This window comes from Danio rerio, chromosome 4 (genome assembly GCF_052040795.2).
Source record: "Danio rerio strain M-AB ecotype USA chromosome 4, GRCz13ab, whole genome shotgun sequence".
Taxonomy (NCBI): Eukaryota; Metazoa; Chordata; class Actinopteri; order Cypriniformes; family Danionidae; genus Danio; species Danio rerio.
Window position 1 is genome coordinate 19,174,083 of NC_141024.2, and position 20,751 is coordinate 19,194,833.

A 20,751-nucleotide genomic window follows, 5' to 3' on the forward strand; every position below is an offset into this window, starting at 1 on the left:
TGTGGAGATGCTACACTTCGATTTTAGAAAGCTGAAATGTGGGGGAATCATGACTGATGGTCTGAAAATATGTACTATCAAGTGGTCGAATTTTAATTGCTCGCATTTCTGCTAAAATGAACGGATGTTAGGAAAATCCTACAAAATAAAAGGTGGTACAAAATGAGTTTTATACTGTACAAACTCAAGCCACTAAACATAACCCTTACAAGGACGGGGCAGGACAGGAGAGGGCAGGACAGGACAGGATAAGACTACACAAAATCTTTTTCTTTTTTTAAATAAAATACATTTTGTAATATTTAAATTTTATTTAGCATGGACATAGTTGAAGGAAACTGACTGAGTGAGTATAATGTATAAGCTCTTCCCAATTGGGATTAAACTTAGGACTTCTTAAGAAGTTTTCAAGGTCAAATATACAGTATATATATTTAATTTAAGGTAATGCAATCTGTCATTGTTTTCGAATTTTTATTTATATAGAGCACATATTGTTTTAGCAACACTGCACAGTCTGAAAATAAAAGATATTAAAATAGTACAATGACATTTCATAACATTAATATATTATTTAACATACTATTTATAATTAATACAATTATAATTAATAAATAAAATCCTTTTGCTCCACTTTAATCAACTGCTTTATGTCAAAGAGTCTGCTAAATGTCTAAATAAAATGTTAAATGTTAGGAGATAATTCATAATGAACTGCTAAAATATACGTCACTGCTATTTAAACATCACAAGCGTACAGTCCATCACTACTGTGTTTGTCTAAAGAAAACTCCATGCAATTATTTGAAACTTACCAGCCAGTTCCAGCTTTATATGATTATATTCACAAATGTGTTATAGCTGAAGTGGGCATGTGGAGATGCCACACTATTTTTATTTTAATGGTCTGAAAAAATTTACCATCAAGTGGTCACATTTTGTTTGAGCAGAAACCCTCTCGAAATGCATGGAGGTAAAAGAAAATTCTCTCAAAATAAAAAGAAGGACAAAATGATTTTCATTCTTTACAAACACAAGCCACTAAACATAACCCTCACAAGACAGGACAGGACAACAACTAAACTGAACTGAACTGAACTACAATAGACAAGACTACACAAAAATATACATGCGTAATAATATTTTAATATCATTTAGCAGAGGCTGAAGGAAAGTGATTAAGTAAGTGTGATGTTTTTAAAAGCTGTTTTTAATTGGGATTAAACTTAGGACTTCTTAAGAAGTTTTTACGGACAAATAAACAGCGTACAGTCAGAAAATAAAAGATACTAAAACGTTTAAACAACAATAATAAAATGGAGTCTCAGTAGTGATTATTAAACCACACTGAACTGAGCTGAACTGAACTTAAACACTGCAAACTGAACTACACTGTTTCAATTTACTGTGATCTTTTATGTAAAGCTGCTTTTACACAATCTCCATTGTAACAGCGCTATACAAATAAAGGTGAATTGAATTGAAAGATATATCATAGAGGGTTAATAAAATACATTTTTAGTAGCTGTTAATACAATGAATGAATGAATAAATAAATAAATAAATAAAACTCTTTTGTTTTCTATAAAGTTTCCTTTGCTCAATAAACATGTCACTTTACGTAACCTTTTTTTTTTTGACACCAAAATAGTATCCATTTGCTCCTCTTTATATCAAAGAATCTGCTAAATGCCTAAATAAAATGTGAAAGGTTAGAAAAAGACTCACAATCAACTGCTAAAGTATATATCTGTGCTACTTAAACATCGCTGGCTTACCACTGTATTTGTCTCAAGAAAAGCCAAAATCCCTCTATATTTTTTAAACTCACCAGCCAGCGCCAACTTTAAATGATTATATTCACAAATGTGTTGAAACGGAAGTGGGCACGTGGAGATGTTACACTTCATTCATAGAAAGCTGAAAAATAGTTGGGAAGCATTATCGACTGTATAAAAATACATACTATACTGGTTGCGTTTTAATTGCTCATATTTGTGCTGAGACCTTCTCAAAATGCAGAGATGAAAAAAAAAAAAAAAAATCCTACAAAATAAAATAAGCGGGTCAGGGGGCACTGATTGTGTACATCTGATGAAGGTACTGAACTTATTGAATGGTCAGCTCCTGTTTATACACAAAGCATTAGTAGTAGGACATCAGGTCATCACACCGCTGCCACTTCATCAGTGTCGGGACAAAGGGCAGACGAGGGGGCGGATTTATGGCATCATACCACACAGATCTGCTAGGATTACTGCAACAACGTCACATGGTATTAGCCCTCTCATACAAAAGAGACTCTGGGTCAAAGAACGAGACGGCACTCTTCCGGCATCTAGTACATCTTCTGTTAGTCTACTTCTAACACGCAATGGCTGTTGGGAAGTGTGCATTTGTTCTGCATCATGATGTTAAATAGTGTGTAAAAGTTGTGTGTTTGAGTGTGTGTGTGTGTGTGTGTGTGTGTGTGTGTGTGTGTGTGTGTGTGTGTGTGAGAGTGTGTGTGTGTGTGTTTTGGTGTTAATATAAAGTTGAAGCCAGAATTATTAGCCCTCCCTAATTATTACATTATTAGTACATAATATTTTACTAGATATTTTTCAAGATACTAATATTCAGCATAAAGTGACATTTAAAGTCTTAACTGGGTTAATTAGGTTAACTAGACAAGTTTTAAGGCAAGTTTTTGTATAACGATGGTTTGTTCAATAGACTATTGAAAAATATATTGTTTAAGAGGGCTAATAATAATGACCATAAAATAGTATTAAAAAATGTAAAACTGCTTTTATTCTAGCCGCAATAAAACAAATAAGACTTTCTCCAGAAGAAAAAATATTATCCGACATACTGTGAAAAATATCTTAATCTGTTAAACAACATTTGAGAATTATTTGACAAAGAAAACTAAATTTTGACTTCAACTGTATGTGCATTAAAGTCAATAATGCTTACACAATTGGACTCTTAAGAGGAGATGAACTTGCACGTATTTAAGGTAAATGAGTAAAATGTCATGCCCTACATGTCTTTCCATGAGCCAATAATGTCGTCATTGGTTGCAATGTATGTGCTGCTTACTTCATTTCCTGATCTGAAGTGCTTTCTATCACATTCATGCCTAAATCAACCTGTGCCAGTCAGGTGGTCCTGAGTCACATGATAGAAGATGTGATTTTATTTGATAATGTGACATTAGTTGGACAGCTATTGGTACTTCAGTGTTAGATTCAAATTGATCATGGTTACATTTCTGGAATCCAAATTAAATATTCGATTCAATAAATGCTTTGGATTTTGCTTCCAGTTTGCTGAATATTGTTACTTCTTTATATGAATAATAATAATAAATAATAATAATAATACAAACAATACTGCGTCAAAAAATTAAATGTATTTGTTTATCTGGCAAGTAATTTCATCATTACAAACCAATTGCTATTTAAAAGGATAGTTCACCTCCCCCAAAAAATGTCATTACTCTACCCTGTTTGTTCCAAACCGCTTGACTTCCTTTTTTTTTTTTTGGTTGAAAAATCAAGTATTTTGAGTAGAGAAAATATATTATGACAGGCTTTTAATTTTTGAGTGGACTGTCATTTTAGGCTGACTGCAACTATTAAACCAATAACAATTTTATAATTTCAAGCTTGAGACAAATTAAGCTGAAACTTGTGGAAAATTAAATACAGTGTTAAAGGCTTACAGTAGTTTACCCAAATATGAACATTTACTCACTATTTAAGCTCCCTCAAGTGGTTCCAAACCTTCTGTGGAACACAAAACGAGACAGTTTAAAGGGTGATGAAACCCCCCCTCTTTCGGTTCAAGTCTAGCTCAGAATTAAGGCGTGGAGCAATGCGAGCGAGGGAGGAGTGGACGTGACTAGCAGAGCGAGGGAGAAAGAGGGGAGCGAACAACTGCTATCAGCTGGTTCACAAAATGAGACACAAACCGTAAAAAGACCCATTATTTTAGTCACTTTGAACGTTAAAATGCAAAGAAATAAAGTAATAGTCAGTAATTGAATGTCCTGCTACATTTGTTATTCCTATTTTTAATATACACATAACCACAATTTGTTATATCATTGTAAAGATAATCATGTAAACACTATAAATGAGGAGGACTTCTTGATCCCCAGGTCTGAATACAGACACAGTGGATACTAATGCAGCAGGTCTCTTGCCCCGTCTATTTCAAACATTAACCCTGCCGGTAATCCGGAGGATTTTAAACATAGGCGAACACAGCAGCACGCAAATAGGCCATGTGTCTGAACGGTAACAAACTCAACAGATAAAAGACAAAGTCCGCCATTCTGCCATTCTGTAATTCTCATACACCGATCTCGACAAAAATGCTTGCTGCGCACACAAACAGCTTTGCTGTATCGGCTCTGACAGCATCGTGGAGAAAAATAATGTGTGCCATCAGCGGACGCGGTCCCACCCAGTCATTGGGTCTCACAGCTTAGCAGGCCTGCCTTGCCTTCGAAAAGTACATGCGCTCATGAATAATTAGGAAGCAGGCTCTTCTCATAAGATAAGAAAACTTTGCTATGAATAATAATGAGAAACCGACGCGTCATCACTCCACTGGCAGATTCGCACTGTCACCGATTTTCATCCCACCCCAAAAATTGTTTTAAACCCGGAAGATGAAACTGGCTGACAAAAGCTCGAAATTATCCAGGTTTATCCACAATTAAAGCTGACAGGTGCTAATGTTGTCCTCATTCAGGGATTCTCAAAGGGCCTTCAGCAATCCTGCAGGTGCGCTGTGAGACTTAAAATTTACTCTTTATATTTCACTATCATTTTTGGATTTAAATATTAATATGCTATATTAAAATGATCAAACTACTGCACTTTTTCCTGTTCTCTGATTGATTACTTCAAACTCAGTGCGAAAACAGCCTCATGATCACGTCTGCAACTCGTACTCAATTTAATTAAATTCAGTCTTTATTTCTATAGCGCTTTTACAATGTAGACTGCGTCAAAGCAGCTTCACATAGAAGATTATAGTACACGCAAGTCTGTTCGTTCACAAACTATGCGTGAAGTAAATGTTTCTCTGTGTGTATTTTTGTGTGAACTATTTAATATATCCGCAGTTGTCCAAACTAATGTCCTTTGAGTATTTTATAACGGACGTGCACCCATACAGGAGGATCTAGCGAGGCTCGATGGTGTTTCTGCCATAGAATGTAATAAACTTGAATATGGGCTTCAGACACCCTTCGCTGTTCACTGATCCTATCAGCGATCTCCCAATAATATCCAGCTGCACACTCAACCGCCATCAGATCAGCGTTTCATCAAATTTAGCGTGCTTTACTGTATTTTACATTTGTCTGTATATTTTTGAATAGAACATAATTATTGGTAGATATTAAGTCAGTCCAATTTCAGTACTGCAGGGTTTCTTGAACCTATAAAGAAAGCTGAAAACCTGTACCTATTGACTTTGATATTGACATTTCAATATGTTTAATAAAAAAAAACATTATATTAAAACATATATCATCGATTATGACATAACATTGCGCATTGATTATATTTCCACATAATTACTAATATGAATTTTTCCATGAATGGCGACCTGTTTGAGCTCCACAGCCAGTTTTAAAGCACCCTAAATTTCCTAACCTTCAAAGGGACTGTTAAATGACTTTTTACGTAACATTATTGTAGTAAAACGGAGCACTATCTTGATTACTGATAAAACAATTAAACATCTTAAATCATCAAGTCATAAACTGAGTGTGTATGATCTGATTGTGAACTCTTACCGTTGTGGGACATGCCCACTGCAAGGCACTTGCGGAATCGGCAGTATTGACATTTGTTTCGGTTCTTCTTCTGGATCTTGCAGTTGCGTTCACACTTGTCGTACTCCAGTTTAAGTCGAATGGTTCTCCTGAAGAAGCCCTGTGGAAAAGGGCACAATAGTAAAGCAAACTTCTCATACAGTATAGCTGCTGGATTGTGATATACAACCAATTCAGAATGTAAACATGCTGTTAATATGAGGACTTTACCCTCTGAGGTCCAACAGAGAGCGGAGCCTATAAAGTGTCCTTGATAATCCTACATACTAACCTTACTGCATCAGCGATAAGACGGTTGATTCACAAGATCCCAATCTTTATTGATCAATTACAAAACATATCCATAAACAAACACAGATGGCTGGCCTATTTGAGCTTTTTAAATTATTATTATTATTATGCAAAGAGATACACAAATGATTCAAACTTCATATTTATGTATTTGAGCTTTACGTAGCGTATAAATACTGCATTTCCCTTTCAGGATTCTTTTTAATTTAACAACTAAATTGATCTACACAGGTATATGATCACATCAACTTTTATTGTAGCGATAATTGCTGAAGATTTTATTATGATATACAGTCGTAATATAATAGATAGAATGCAGAAGAGGTCACTTCAACAAGTATAATAACAGAAACAACTCTCCATTGTAGTGTTTTTGTGTTTTTTTACAATTAACAAGCATTTCAAATAATTAAACTGCAAAAGTATTATAAAGTACAATAGGTAAAACTTAACGTTAAGGTTTTATTAGTGAACGTTCATTAATGCGCTAACTAACGTTAACATTAATTATAATAATTGCTCATAATTACCATTTTAGCTTAGTTATTATTACCAAAACAGATCAACATTTATATCGACCGACTAATCAAACAATAAATAATAATAATAAACATTACCTAAGATCAAAAAGAAATGCCTTACAAGTACTTTTCATTGTTACTTTGAATTAAAGTGTGAAATTCAAATTTACAAAGTTTATTTTGTGATAGCACAATGTAATTCTTTAGCCAATCGTTTAATCCATGCAAGTTTATACACTGAAATAAAGTCTGTTTTGGTAATCTTCAAAGTCTAACTATTTGCTTCTGTGCTTTGAGTGGCATTCCAGTTGATTTCAGTGTGCTATACTATTGGTAACCATGCCCATCTTACTGTTAGTTTGCTGTGAGGAAATTATGTGCAAAAAGAAAGCTCTGCCGCCTACTTAATATTCCATTTCTTTTAGAAGTACATCAACATACTTAAATAAAATCTCTTACATTTCCCATGGACTTTAATTAACAATCTCAATCAAGCACTTTCTTAACAATAAGAGCCTTATAATTAATTATTATGAAACAAAAGGCTTATAAAGAATTGTTTCAATCTTTATCTCTGGGCAAGTCGTAGTCTATAGTATCATCATTAATAGCCTGTCTACAATACAAAGGGGTCTATTTTGATGATTCATGCGCAAAGTCCAAAGCCCAGGGCGCAAACGCAATAAGGGCATGTCAGAATCCACTTTTGCTATCTTAAGGACGGAAAAATCCGCCTTGCGCCGTGGCGCATGGTCTAAGAGGGTTGAGCTTATTCTCTTAATGACTTATAGGTGTGTTTTGAGAGTAAACCAATAAGAGTCTCATCTCCTATTCCCTTTAACAGTCAGTTGCGTATAGCGCAAATTTACTATTTACATGGCGGACTTTGTAAGTGGAAAAACTGAACGCTTCACTAGCGAGAAAACAGTTAAACAGAGCATCTACAGCACGACAATGAGAGATAAGCCTCCTCATTCTTCACTTTCGCTTTTGCTCTCGTGAATAGGGAAACTTGTTGTACGCAAAGACATCCTTTAGCCCTATAAATAATTAATTTTGTTTGTTAAGCGCAAAGATTTGTTTCAAAACTATTTCTAAGTTCAGTTCTAATTGCCAACAAACTAATAAACGACCAATAATAACGAAGTGTGTTCAAAAACCTGAGTTATACGAGTTATATATATATACTAGACCGGCTTTAATCTGGTCTATTGAACAGTCTATTATAGTTCCTCAAAATAGCAACGCGCCAGCAATGCGCCACAACACATCTCCTTTTTTAGACCAGACCGCCTATGGGCGCACATATGAGCGCAAATGCATTTGATATTTAAACAGCGTGGCGCAAAACATCAAACGACTCTTGCGCCAAGCTGAAACCAGCAAACAACAATTGCGTCACGTCTAGCGCCAAATTGCGCCGGGTGTATGATAGAGCCCATGTTGCATATGGAAAAGTCGATAAAATGCTCGCACGTTTGTGCAACAATACACTATTTTGCTTGAATAGCCCGTGATGCCCTTTAAGGTTGCAAAACTGTGTAGAAATGACACCTTTTATGGTAGTCTATTGCACATTTTCTGATGCTTCAGTATGAACGCACATCTGAATGCGTTCATTTCTGCTCCTAACAATATGATTTAGCAGCTACAACAACCGTGACAATCTCTTAAAAAGAACGACTCACAAAATGAAATTTTTGGATTCTTGCCTGATAAGACTGAAAAAAAACAACAGATTAAAAACAGAACACACTGAAACAATTTTGACCTCTTCATACAGCCAAATTTTGTTGGAAAATGGCCTTGTTGTGACTAATTTCATTCGGTATTATTTGTATCTTTATTTTAATGTACCTTTTGTTTATCAGTTCTCTACTAAATGCATTTTAGGTCAAGCAATAGACAAATGCTCCATTCAATAATAGGATGACTATGAATTCAATTCAAGTAGGGTTATTATAACATAAAATACAAAATTTCTGACCATTTGCTTTATTTCATATATTTGAGTTATGAATTACAGTATCGTACCGTATTGTATCGTACTTTTCATGCTGCTTCAGCTGGTATTGTATTGTAACGTGAATTAATGGTATCGCAAAAACCCTAGAACACCACAGCATTTACAACAACCTAAATACTCCTTAAAAGCACAGTTAGAAATGTCTTGCATGTTCATCATCACTGCATGTCGTACTACTGAATCTAGAAATGAATGTGTGACAGAGATGCATGCATAACTGTCGCCACTGGCCTGCTTGGTTTGGGATTTGTGCGCATCGATGGATTTGCTCTTCAGTGTTTGGACTTTCAGCTGTAAAAATTAAACCACACTGAACTAAACTGAACTAAACTGATATTCAACTCTGTAAACTGAACTGACAAGGTTTCAGTTTACAAGAACTTTTATGTTAAGCTGCTTTGACACAATCTACATTGTAAAAGTGCTATAGAAATAACCATGAATTGAATTTTAAAAACTGCTCAGTCGAAATCTAAAAAAAAAAAACATGTACACAAAATACAGATATGGAATATTGCTATTTATCTTTCAAACACTAAAGCAAGAATAACCGTAATGAAATACACTGCCTATCACACTTTTGTCATTTAAATGTACACTGTTGGTAAGATAAGTGTAATAAGGGTCACGGTTACACCACAGAACTCCTGTGTCCATCAAGGCAAGTAGGAAAAGCCAAACATGTGCCTGACAATGGAAACAGGTATGAGACTAGAGCTCGGTCTCATGACAGACGCTCACAGATCTCAGTGCTAAAAACAGAACCCATGACGCATCTGTACGCTCTGAACATACCGAATGACAAAACCGGGCTGAGGAAACAGATCATCACTGTACAGACCTAAATACCAAGCAAATGCAGACGCAGCTTCCGTGTTGGTGGTGCATTATTTCCTAATGCTCCTAAAAACCTTGGGAAGTGAAGTTTAAAATATATCTGCATCCTACAAATGACTCGTTTGTTTGTCCAGATTTGTCCAAATCAATTTTCGAGGGAAAAAAATTCATATTTCACAGTAAGCTGCTATCAATAAACATTATTAATAGCATCCATCTGATAACAGCTTTTTAAAAACTTTTGTTTAAGCCCTATTTAGTGATAGTGTCTCCATATACTTACAAAGTGCTAAAATAATAAGACATTTTTTTATATAATAACTAAAGTTAAGCCTCCTTACAAAATTTTTTTTTTCATTTCTATAGCTCATCACATAAAATAAGCATTGTGGTTAACAACCTTATGCTTTTTACATGTATTGTTCATCAAGACAATCTACATGAGCTTTTCTGAAAAACCTGTTTAGTGTTTACGTGTAAATAAATATTGGTTGACATCTACTACACAGGGTTCCCACTCTTCAGTGACACCAGATTTTAGCACATTCGCTGACTTTTTAAAGCAGCATTAATTTTTAAATCAAGCTCCTCTGGTGTTCATACCCCAACATATGCAGTGTGATTAAACTTCTTACTGTTACACTTAATATTTATACTCTTAATACTTTTCATTAAGAGTACTTTTAGAAAAAATTTAGACCATTTTAAGGTTGGTGCAATTTTGATCAAATGTACATTATTAGTCAATGTTATTGTACAATATGTAAATGCAAGCTTTTTCAATTGAACATTTTTTAAAAGTACAATTGTTGAGATAACACTATAATCATTTTGTTTTATTTTTGGTATTTAATTGAAGCACTTTCAAGGATCTATGTTTGTTTTTATACTTTCCAAGCCTTAAAGCCATATGTCTGAAATTCAAATACTTTCAAGAAGTGTGAGGACCCTCACTATAACACACAGTGGCGGATCTCGGCCGGTGCCCCCGTGTCAACAAGTTTGGTAATAAAGATAATAAATTTTTTTTACTTCAGTCATGTTCATGTTGTGAAAAACTATTAAAATGTCTACTGTTGATTATATTAGACTTTTGTTTCCAATAGCGATTATACAACTTTAAATATAGGAAGTCCTGTGAAGATTCCCTCGGTTTGTTATAGATCACTTGGAAAACATTATTTTAAATTAATGGAAGGGGGGAAAAAAACTGTATGTTAAAGTTTACAGGTGCCAAACTGTGCCTTGATGTAACAAGAATCAGTCCAAGGCACTCGAGTAAAGTGAAAAAATTAAAAAGCCTTTATTCACATGGCTAGATCTCTAAAAACCAACGCGTTTCGGCAGAAGTCTGCCTTCATCAGGGTAACAGTGATCAGGTGCGTCTAGAGTCTCTTTTGAGTACTACGGTCACATGACTCATTTAAACATCTCAAATGGCACTCAAATAATTTAACAAGCAAACTCTACTACCATCATAAATTCGGCATAGATACACAAACACCCACTTGCATATGTGGGAAAAGAGAGAGAGAGAGAGAAGAAAAAAGAATATATATATATACATACATACACATATACGTATATATACATACACATATACATATATATACACATACATACATACATACATACACATACATGTATACAATATATACACATACATGGAAAATACATACATACATATAAACACATACATCAATGTATAATGACGATCTGTAAAGCATCTATAGAAAAACTCATTTAATCATTCATTTTCTTATCGGCTTAGTCCCCTCATTAATCCGGGGTCGTCAAATTCTTTTTAGACACAGGAAAGTTGAAGGTATTTTTGAGCAGTCATCATTTTGTGTGGCTTCATTAGCTGCTGTCATTTATTTACTATAAAACAACATTGGGGGTTTTACAAAAATCTGGGGGTTTTTGCACCTCAAACCTCATAGTTTTTTAGACTATGGAAATTTAGATCTAATAAAGCAAGACTCAACAGGCAGAAAAGTACATTTGATTGCTTTTTTCAACAAAATTACCAAACACTTAGAAGCACTTTGTCTCTGCAGACACTTATGATCCAACTAAGTGTTTAGTACTGAAGGCCCTTTTGTGTTACACTAGATGGTTTAAATATGGAGCAGTTTACCAATAGGTACATTTTTGGAATAAAAGGCTTTAATCACATTTTAACATGTTCATAGTAATTTAATATTTTATTTGAAAAAATATTCCAAATCTCTTTTGTCAAATGTTATTTTGATTTGTTGTTAAACTAAAATTAAATATTACAACTATTTGTTTTTATGTAGTTTGGTTTAAACAAGCACATTATAATAAGTGATAATAAGGTAACTGATATGTCTATTTTCCAGCTTTCTAAAACGCTAGTTGTCATGTGAATAATTGAGTGGTAACGTTTTAATATCTTTACATTAAAAATGCATCAAAAATCTTGCTTGTCATTTTCAGAGTGCAAAATCATGCACAAGACAAATGTCCAATCGTTGTTCCAAGTTTACATGGAAGAACAGTTTTCAGCTTTTGTTTCTTAATACATCATAAGTAGTTAGGACACGGTGTAAAAATCTCACATTATATGATTAACTAGCACGAAAATTAGTTCAACAAGAGGCACATAAACCAAGAAAGCAGTGACCTGAACTGAATAAAGATGGTGTATGGTGATCCTGCTCGTGCAAGAACAGCTTCATACAATATTTGATTAAACCACCATACAATTGCACCTACCATGATTCCTTAAAGGCCACCTATAATGAAAATCATCTTTTAGGAGCTGTTTGGACAGAACTGTGTGTAGGTACAGTGTGTCCACAGTCATATGGGGGTGATAAAAACACAATGAGTCTCTTTATTTTTTAAATTCTTCTCTCATTTTGAGGCCCATCACAATGTGACGTAGAAGTGCAGTTATCTCACCCACCAAATTGATTGACAGCGCGTACTAACATATCTCCATAGTAACGCATATAATCATGTCCATAAGACAGGACGTGCGCAAAGCAACCGGGATTAAAAGATCTGTTCAGCTCGCTGTGATTATCAATCATCATGATTATGATCAAGAATGAGTTGTACAAGCTTAAAACGTTTTAAAAATTAAACCGTCTTTATTACCACAGCCGCGGGTCAGTACAATTAAAAGAAGGCGCTACAATCATCATTTGACGACGTTAAATCAGGTTTATTGTGTACATTAACATAACGGATGTCCATACAGCAGTGGATATTAACGTGTCTCCAGTGACATTGGCCGTGCAAAAAAGAGTGCATAGATAAATGCGCGCGCTGTGTGCATTATTAATGCATGAGGTTTATAACGACATTGTGTGCGACTCAACTTGCGGTATTACGTCCAAAACAAATACATAAAATAATAATTGGAAAAGATCTTACTGTACTATTTCTCACAAACATTACGTGAGATCTGCTTCCTTCATGTCTGTCATTGTGCTGTTTATCTGATGCAGCCAGAGATCGAGGAACACTCTGACAGGCACAAGGGAACCCCAAAAACAGCTACAATACATAGTGTTCGGAGCAGAAAATTCAATATACTGAAACGTATAATAAATAATCTGTTGGGTGTTTTGACCTGAAATTTTACAGACACATCCTGGAGACACAAAAGACTTATCCTAAATCTTAACAAATGGGTAAAATAGGTGAGAAACCTAAAAAAGAGAAACGTATATAAAGATTTTTTTAGTCTCACTAAAGTGCTACATAAGCGGTAAACCACATCAGCAATAAACCTTCACTTGTAATTGTCCTGGTCTAATTGCACTCTAAGGGGTGCCAACGGTCAAAGTCTGCTCTAGCTGAAAAAAGAAAAACACATAGCACATGGCAATATCTGGGGTGCCACTAGTTACCTTTAAAAGCAAAAAGAGCGGCCGTGACCCATGCTCAAATCACCCATGGTGTGTTGTACTAAGGTAAGTCCTTATGATGAATTTGGCTAAAGCACATGAAGCAACAGCTCTTCTACACGCTTCACCTCACCTTTACAGAGGGGGAACAAGCCTCGAGGGAACGTTATGCAAAAGCAGCTATGAAAATACCGCAGGAACTCATGTGCTTTCTGTCGAGCCAAGTGTTTTGTGTCCCGGACAGATTTGTGCTTATGAAAGTGTAACACTACCAATGGCAATCAGGACAAAAAGTTGTGTGCTGTTTTGATATTGACTCCTGGCACTGGTGAGACAATTTTCCACTGTGCGCGTTGCATACTCGCTTACCTTGCACCCTTCACAGGCATGCACTCCGTAGTGGAAACCTGAAGCCCGGTCGGCACAGACGCGGCACTCGAGGGTGAGAGATCCGGATGAGTTCTCGTCCTGACCCGTGCTGGCTGAGAACACTTCTGAGGACGGACTAGACGCCGGAGTTAAGACATCTACGAGACAAAAGCACATATCCAGTCGGTTTCACACTTTAATACTGACCCAGATGCGTTTCAGATGTTTACTCTTACAAATTTTGCTTAATAGACGAGTCATTAAAACCGTTTTTAATCGTTTGTATGTTTCTGTGCAGCTTTTGAGTAGTTTTAAGTAAGGGGACATTGACATTTTAGTTGTTACACCTCGGGTGTGCCTTATTTTATAATAATCATATGGCTTATATGGTTACCACACTAAAAGACATTGTGCACATGTTATGTTGTAGTTGTCCTCAAACTGCTCAGCTGTGGGACTAGTTTCTTACACATCTTATACAAAATCTTGTGCTTTACCTTGATTTGGCTTTTAGCATTTAACAATAAGGTTTCACATCGTTAAAGGTTAAAACTTGCTCGTTTGTTTGAAATTGTGCAACTATTTTTAATAGCGTAAAATGAATGCAAAAAAAATCTTTGCTCTTGATTATTGTTAGGATAGTGTTGTTTATATGCTCTACCTAATATCGATGAGTTGTCTACTGCAGTGTCACAGTTCTGGTAGTCCAGCATGTGAAAGGAGTTGAAGGTGTCGTCGCTGAGAGACTGAGAGATGTCCTCCAGCACCTGCATGTCACCAATGAGCTCTCCGCTCAGAGGGCTGTACATAATCGGGTCTCCCAGAGGGGACGAGGGACTGTAGAGGCTCGGCATATCTACCATGGCGCTGGACCACGGCAAGATTTGAATCAATCATCAGTCTGGAAAGACAAAACAACAGACAAGCACCTTTAATGACTTTTAAATGTTTTTGAAATGCCAACATGGTGTAAGTGACATGATTTTCATTGGAATCGGCCAACAGTTGTTTAATAAAATGGTTTAGACCAAAATAAAATCGTATCATTGCATCTCTAGTTGAGAGGCAGTTTGTTTGTTGCTGGAATTGATTAGTATCCTGAACAATTAATTTACGGTTAACCTTCACTCTTAAAAATAACACTTCTTCGTTGACATTGACGGTTCCAAAAGGAATTTGAAGATCTTAACATATAACTTTATATTCCAGAAAATGGTATTTACAGTGAAATAAAAGTTTATTAAAATGTTCTTCACCCTAACGAATTGTTAAAAAACATTTTAAGGAACCCAAAATGGTTCCTCTCAAACAGTTCTAAAACTCTGTTTTGGAGCATTTTTACAGTGTGTTTGTTTCATACACCACGTGGACAAAGGCATTATGACACACCTGAAACTATTGAATTGAGGTGTGTTAACCACACCCACTGCAATTAGTGTATAGAATCAAGCACCTGTCCTTGTGAGCTGCATAGACAGTTCTTCAAACATAGGGAATAAGATAAGTTGACACCATTGCTATAGGTGACATTATTAAAATGTGGAAGCATTATGGACAAGCAGCAAATACAAACCGTTTCAAACTTTGCAGTAAAATTCATAGATTTATAGAATGAAATATACTTTGATTTTACTACATTTTTTAACTGGCTGTAAACAATTTATTTGGGGTGAATTTAAACAAACAATTTAAGATGAACATTGTTTTATCATTGAACATAATTTTAAGTGCATGGCTGAGCAATGCAAAGCAACAGCATACCAGCATCACTTCAACAATTACATTGTCAAGTCTTAGAAAGAAGAACATACCTGTCCGTATACAGCTATAGGTTATGTGGAGAAGGGGTAAGGGTATGAGGCTTTTTTTCAGGGTTTAGGCTAGAAGGCCCATTACTTCAAATGAAGAGAAAATATTGAATTTTACTCACAAATACATTTTGGAAAAATGTCAGTTTGTTTCCCAAACAGTTTGGGGAAAGTTCTTTCTGATTGTGCACCAGTGCACAAATCAAAGATGTGATTACACAAGTTTGTTAAGTATTTTGACTGGGGTTTTCATCAAACACTTTAGACATCAACTGGAACAAATATACTCATAAATGCCTATCAGTGTCTGACCTCAAAAACTGTCTATTACACAAAGAGAGAAAACACTAAAAAACAAACTTGTAAAAAGCTTTCCCTGAATAATAATAGCTATAGCTGAGAGGGGACCAACCTTACGTTAATGTCAAAGTATTTAGAACCCAATATCGTTTGAAATCTCTGTTTCACTGCCTTGTGCTCATGTTGTCGATTTGATTAAACAGCCCGGTTAGGTTGTGATAATAATGGAGAGTCAGTATGTACTTGGTATGCAAACTGCAACCTGCGCTCTGTGAAACTATAGTGTCTGGAAGAAAGTCCATTCAAAGCAACGCTAAACGAGTGGCAAACTTAACGTGTTGAGGAAAACGTTACCACAGAAACACCGGCCTCAGTTATCACAGTGTCTTATTCAGACACGAGGGCACCGTTTCAAAGGCTTTGGCCTGTTTCATCACATGAATTCACAGGAATTCCTCCTGCCATGGGAACTTCTCAGAGAGGTCGAGCGAGTGCTTCAACGACTGTGGGGTTTTGAAGGGTGTGTCTAGGTCAAAAGCAGTTAAAGAGATCATCGTGACTAAGACCAAAAAATTAATTCCTAAAACAAAATGAAGCCTGCACAAAACAGCTGATAATAGTAATGTTGGCCTGTTTAGTGTTAAATATGTTCAATCCAAGCATTTGATGAAATATAATAATAATTATTGATGCATCAAATGTGTTTCTGAACTTTTCTCTTTTAAAATAGGTCACTTTTAAAATGCCAACATGGTGTAAATGACAACTGTTTTCATTGGAATCATCCAACAGTTGTTTAATAAAAATAGTTTAGACCAAAATAAAATCGTATCATTGCATCTCTAGTTGCGAAGCAGTTCGTTTGATGCTGAAATTGAAATAAGTTTTCACAACAAAAGAATTAAGCACTCAAATGGTTTCAGAAGCTCTCCGGGGAACTTTTATGGCAGCTCAAGGGGTCTTGTGCATAACTGTTATAATGGCATCCCACTCAACCCTTTAATTTCTTACAGCAGTGACACGGAAAACACTAACCAATGCCAGACTCGGCAATCAAAATCTTTTAAAATGGACTAAGAAGTCACAATACACTTTACCTTCAATGTAACAGTGTAAAGAACAAACGCTTTACCTCTGCTGCAGTGTCATCTGTGCTAAAAAAAGTAGTAGAAGGTAGACAAGCTGTTCCTGCTGAATCTGGTCATAAATCAGCATTTGGCAGAGAATCACATTTTCCAGCTTTGTCTGTTAGAGGAAGCTGTCCAGCTTTCTAAAGTTGTACCTGATTTCTCCACTCTGTAGATTTGACTCGAGTGGAACAGCCAAAATCTTAGCCAGCTGTTCGCATCTCTCGGTTTCCAGCTGTTGAAACTATCTGAAACCTGAGCTGAGACTCAACTCGCTGGTCAAAACCTGCAGACGCTGCAAAACAATCTTTCCTCACTCACACCTTATTCTGACCTGACAAAACAAGCACAGACAAGTGCAGCGACAAAAGTTTCTACTACAGAACATATGGACTTTTGTTTTTTGGGGAGACAACTTTTTATAGAACAAAACTTTTTTATGTTTAATCTACTTAAATTTGTAAAAACTAATAAGCTTACTTAAATAAGTTAATTAAGGAATTCCTTCATGTCATCCAAATAAAAATCAATTGTGTGGAACACAGTCTTTTTTACAGTGTACACTCAAAAAATGCTGTTTTTTGCTGTTTGTTCAAAATACTTTTTTCAAATGAGTTCAACTAACACAGTTTTTGAGTTTTTTGGAGAACTTAATTGTTTTATATGATCTATCTATCTGTCTATCTATCTATCTATCTATCTATCTATCTATCTATCTATCTATCTATCTATCTATCTATCTATCTTTGTCTGTCTGTCTGTCTGTCTCTTAATGAAAAACATTCAAGGTAAATTGTCTAATTTCTGAATTCAAATCTCTTGATTCTTTATTTCTTACATTTCTCTCAAACATTAAAGATTTTATTTTTCATTTCATGTTTGTCTTTTTTTCCACAGTTTTAAAGTAAGGTATATTTCAATTAATTCTATATTATGCAGTTAGATTTTGTATCTTGCAATTCTGGCTATTTTCCTTTCAATTCACATTTTTTTTCTTTAAACCAGACAAATTGAAAGAAATATCGGATGGGGATTGAAACAATCAGTCTGATAAGATATTTATTCAGACATACAAGAAAAGTCTGACTAAAAGAAATTCTGAATTATATAGATTTGTATATTTTGTTGTCTCCAGGTATATTCTGTTTTCTTTATTTTGTGATGCAATATTATGGTTTGTTTTAGTATTTTCGCTTTGAATATCTAAATTGTATAATTTATAAATGTGCAAGTTTTTTTTGTTTTTTTCTTGTTGTGAGATAGTAGGAGATCATGTGATCCAGAAGTATACAAAAAGGAGCACCTTACTGTGATGATCACTGATGAAGAGCCGTGTGCTCGAAACGTTACACACTTTGTGTGAGCCTTTTTAATTTAATAAATTTGCATTTTTGGAGCTTTGGTGTTGCAGCTTTTTTGAATATATAATTTGCACTTTTTGTGTTTTGGCTGAGCACCCAGTTAAGAGTGATGTGCTTGCTTTTGTACATTTTTTAATTATATAGAGCAATAATTAATTCTAGAGGACACTCAACAGACTATATAAGATTAAAATGGGAACAGGAAATAAGCATTATTTTGAATCAAAATCAATGGGTTAAAATATGTGCTGTCCCACATACCTTAACAAGGTTAAGACTGTGGCATGAGTTTTGTTGGACAAATTTGATTAGTTTTTTGATTACACTAAAAATTAAATCATTACATGGGTGGAAGAGGCACATCATGTGCATATATTCTAGTAGTGCTCAAGAATTGATAGCTTTTGGGAAACTGTGCATTCTGCCATCAAATATATTTTTGATCTTCATATTCCTACATTGTTCAATGTACTTTATCTAGGAGATATTGCTATTAAACTTGAAAAGGAGGATAGATATCTAAGATATTATTGCCAACAAGTAAAAAATCTATAACCTGGAAATGGTATAAAGAAGACCCACCACCTAAAGACGAATGGTTCAAAATAATAGCAGAAATTGAAGAAATTGAAAAATTAACATGTGCACTTCAATTACGAAGAGTTTTTAGTACCAAGTAAATGGCTGGAGTTTCAAGAGATTATGTATCATTGACAAAATATGCTTGGCAACCTTTTACACTATTTTATATTTATTCTTTTTATTTTGTTGATGAGGTTAATTTAGTATGTTTGTGTGTGTGTGTGTGTGTGTGTGTGTGTGTGTGTGTGTGTGTGTGTGTGTATGCATATATCTACAATACTAAGTATAAAAAAATGTAACTGGTCAAATTATGTCCAAATGGCAATAAGGTGCATTTAATTTTGCTAAGAAATCTTTAGTCAAAAAAAAATCTCAATTTTAAGAATAAAATCTGAGTAGTGAGATAGTAATTCACAATTGTGAGATATAGGTGGGGGGATTGAACAAGCTTTAGTTTTCTAGAAGACAAAAAAGTCAACAACAATAAAACTGTCACAATATAAACAAGATTATGCAATGTTCTTGCCTTTAACCGATCCGCATTTGTGCATGTAATTGTGTCTCAAGATGTGAGACAGAGTGTGATAAGCCCAGGCTACTATATTTATTCAGTGTAAACCCAGACATTCACATGTTCACGAATACACATGACTTGAGCCTCATGACGGTGAACAGGAGCCAAAGGGAAGTGTAGGAGAGATGCCAGTTTCTGCTGTAATGGAAACGAGCCCATGGAGAGCAGCTGAGTTATTAACCAGCAAAACCAACCCTCATACACACCTCCCAACCACAACCTATCCTACACACATACCTCAACAGACCAGGAGGAAACAACATGGCCTTGTACACAACAGATGTTACATCCATCGACTGAGACTGATTATGAAACAACAGCTGATCGACAAGACAAATGAATGCACAAAAGGGAATCCTCAAAGAGTCCGATTAAATAAACAGAACAAGTAATCGTTGACAAGTCATGTAGTGGGAAGAACCACAGAACATATTTTACTTCAAAAAAATTTACATTTATTCTATACTTGACTTAATTAATGCTTAAAATTGCATTAGGAATTAAGATTTACTTGTATATATATATATATATATATATATATATATATATATATATATATATATATATATATATATATATATATATATATATATTTGAATATACTTAAACTGGTCACACTTTTAAGTATATCCAGGTTCAATTGGTTAATGCTAGTTTATGTATTTATCAACATGAACAAATAATAAACAATAATGCAATGCATTATTACAGTTGAAATTCTTGCCTGTTAACATTAAAGCACTGTCAGCTTAATGCACGAACAACAAACAACTTTATTTCCATTATCTAACGTCAACAAAGATGAAAATACAGTTGAAATCAGAATTATTAGCTCCCCTTAATTTTTTTCTTTTTTTAAATATTTCCCAAATGGTGTTTAACAGAGCAAGGAAATTTTCACAGTATGTCTGAAAATATTTTTTTCTTCTGGAGAAAGTCTTGTAAGTTTTATTTTGGCTAGAATAAAATAAGTTTTAAATTTAAAAAAAAAAAAACATTTTAGGGACAAAATGATTAGCCCCTTTGAGCTAATTTCTTTTTCAATAGACTACAGAACAAACTGTTGTTACACTATAACTTGCCTAATTACCCTAACCTGCATAGTTAACCTAATTAAACTAGTTGAGCCTTTAAACATCATATAGATACATGTATAGAAGTGTCTTGAAAAACATCTAGTAAAATATTATTTACTGTCATCATGGCAAAGATTAAATAAATCAGTTATTAGA

The 20,751-nt window shown here is 34.7% G+C and overlaps 1 protein-coding gene across 20 annotated transcripts in view; it reads right to left on the reverse strand.

The window, feature by feature from the left end:
• Positions 1 to 20,751, reverse strand: part of pparaa (peroxisome proliferator-activated receptor alpha a) — a 78,491-nt gene that overhangs the window by 10,044 nt on the left and 47,696 nt on the right. For 18 of the 20 annotated variants that reach the window (XM_087247140.2, XM_087247138.2, XM_087247131.2 and 15 more), the window contains 3 exons: positions 14,429 to 14,668; positions 13,768 to 13,925; positions 5,801 to 5,939 (listed from right to left, as the gene is read on the reverse strand). In XM_087247140.2, the coding sequence (XP_087103266.1) occupies positions 5,801 to 5,939; positions 13,768 to 13,925; positions 14,429 to 14,630 (499 nt within the window). In that variant the 5' untranslated portion in view covers positions 14,631 to 14,668. 20 annotated transcript variants of the gene reach the window in all.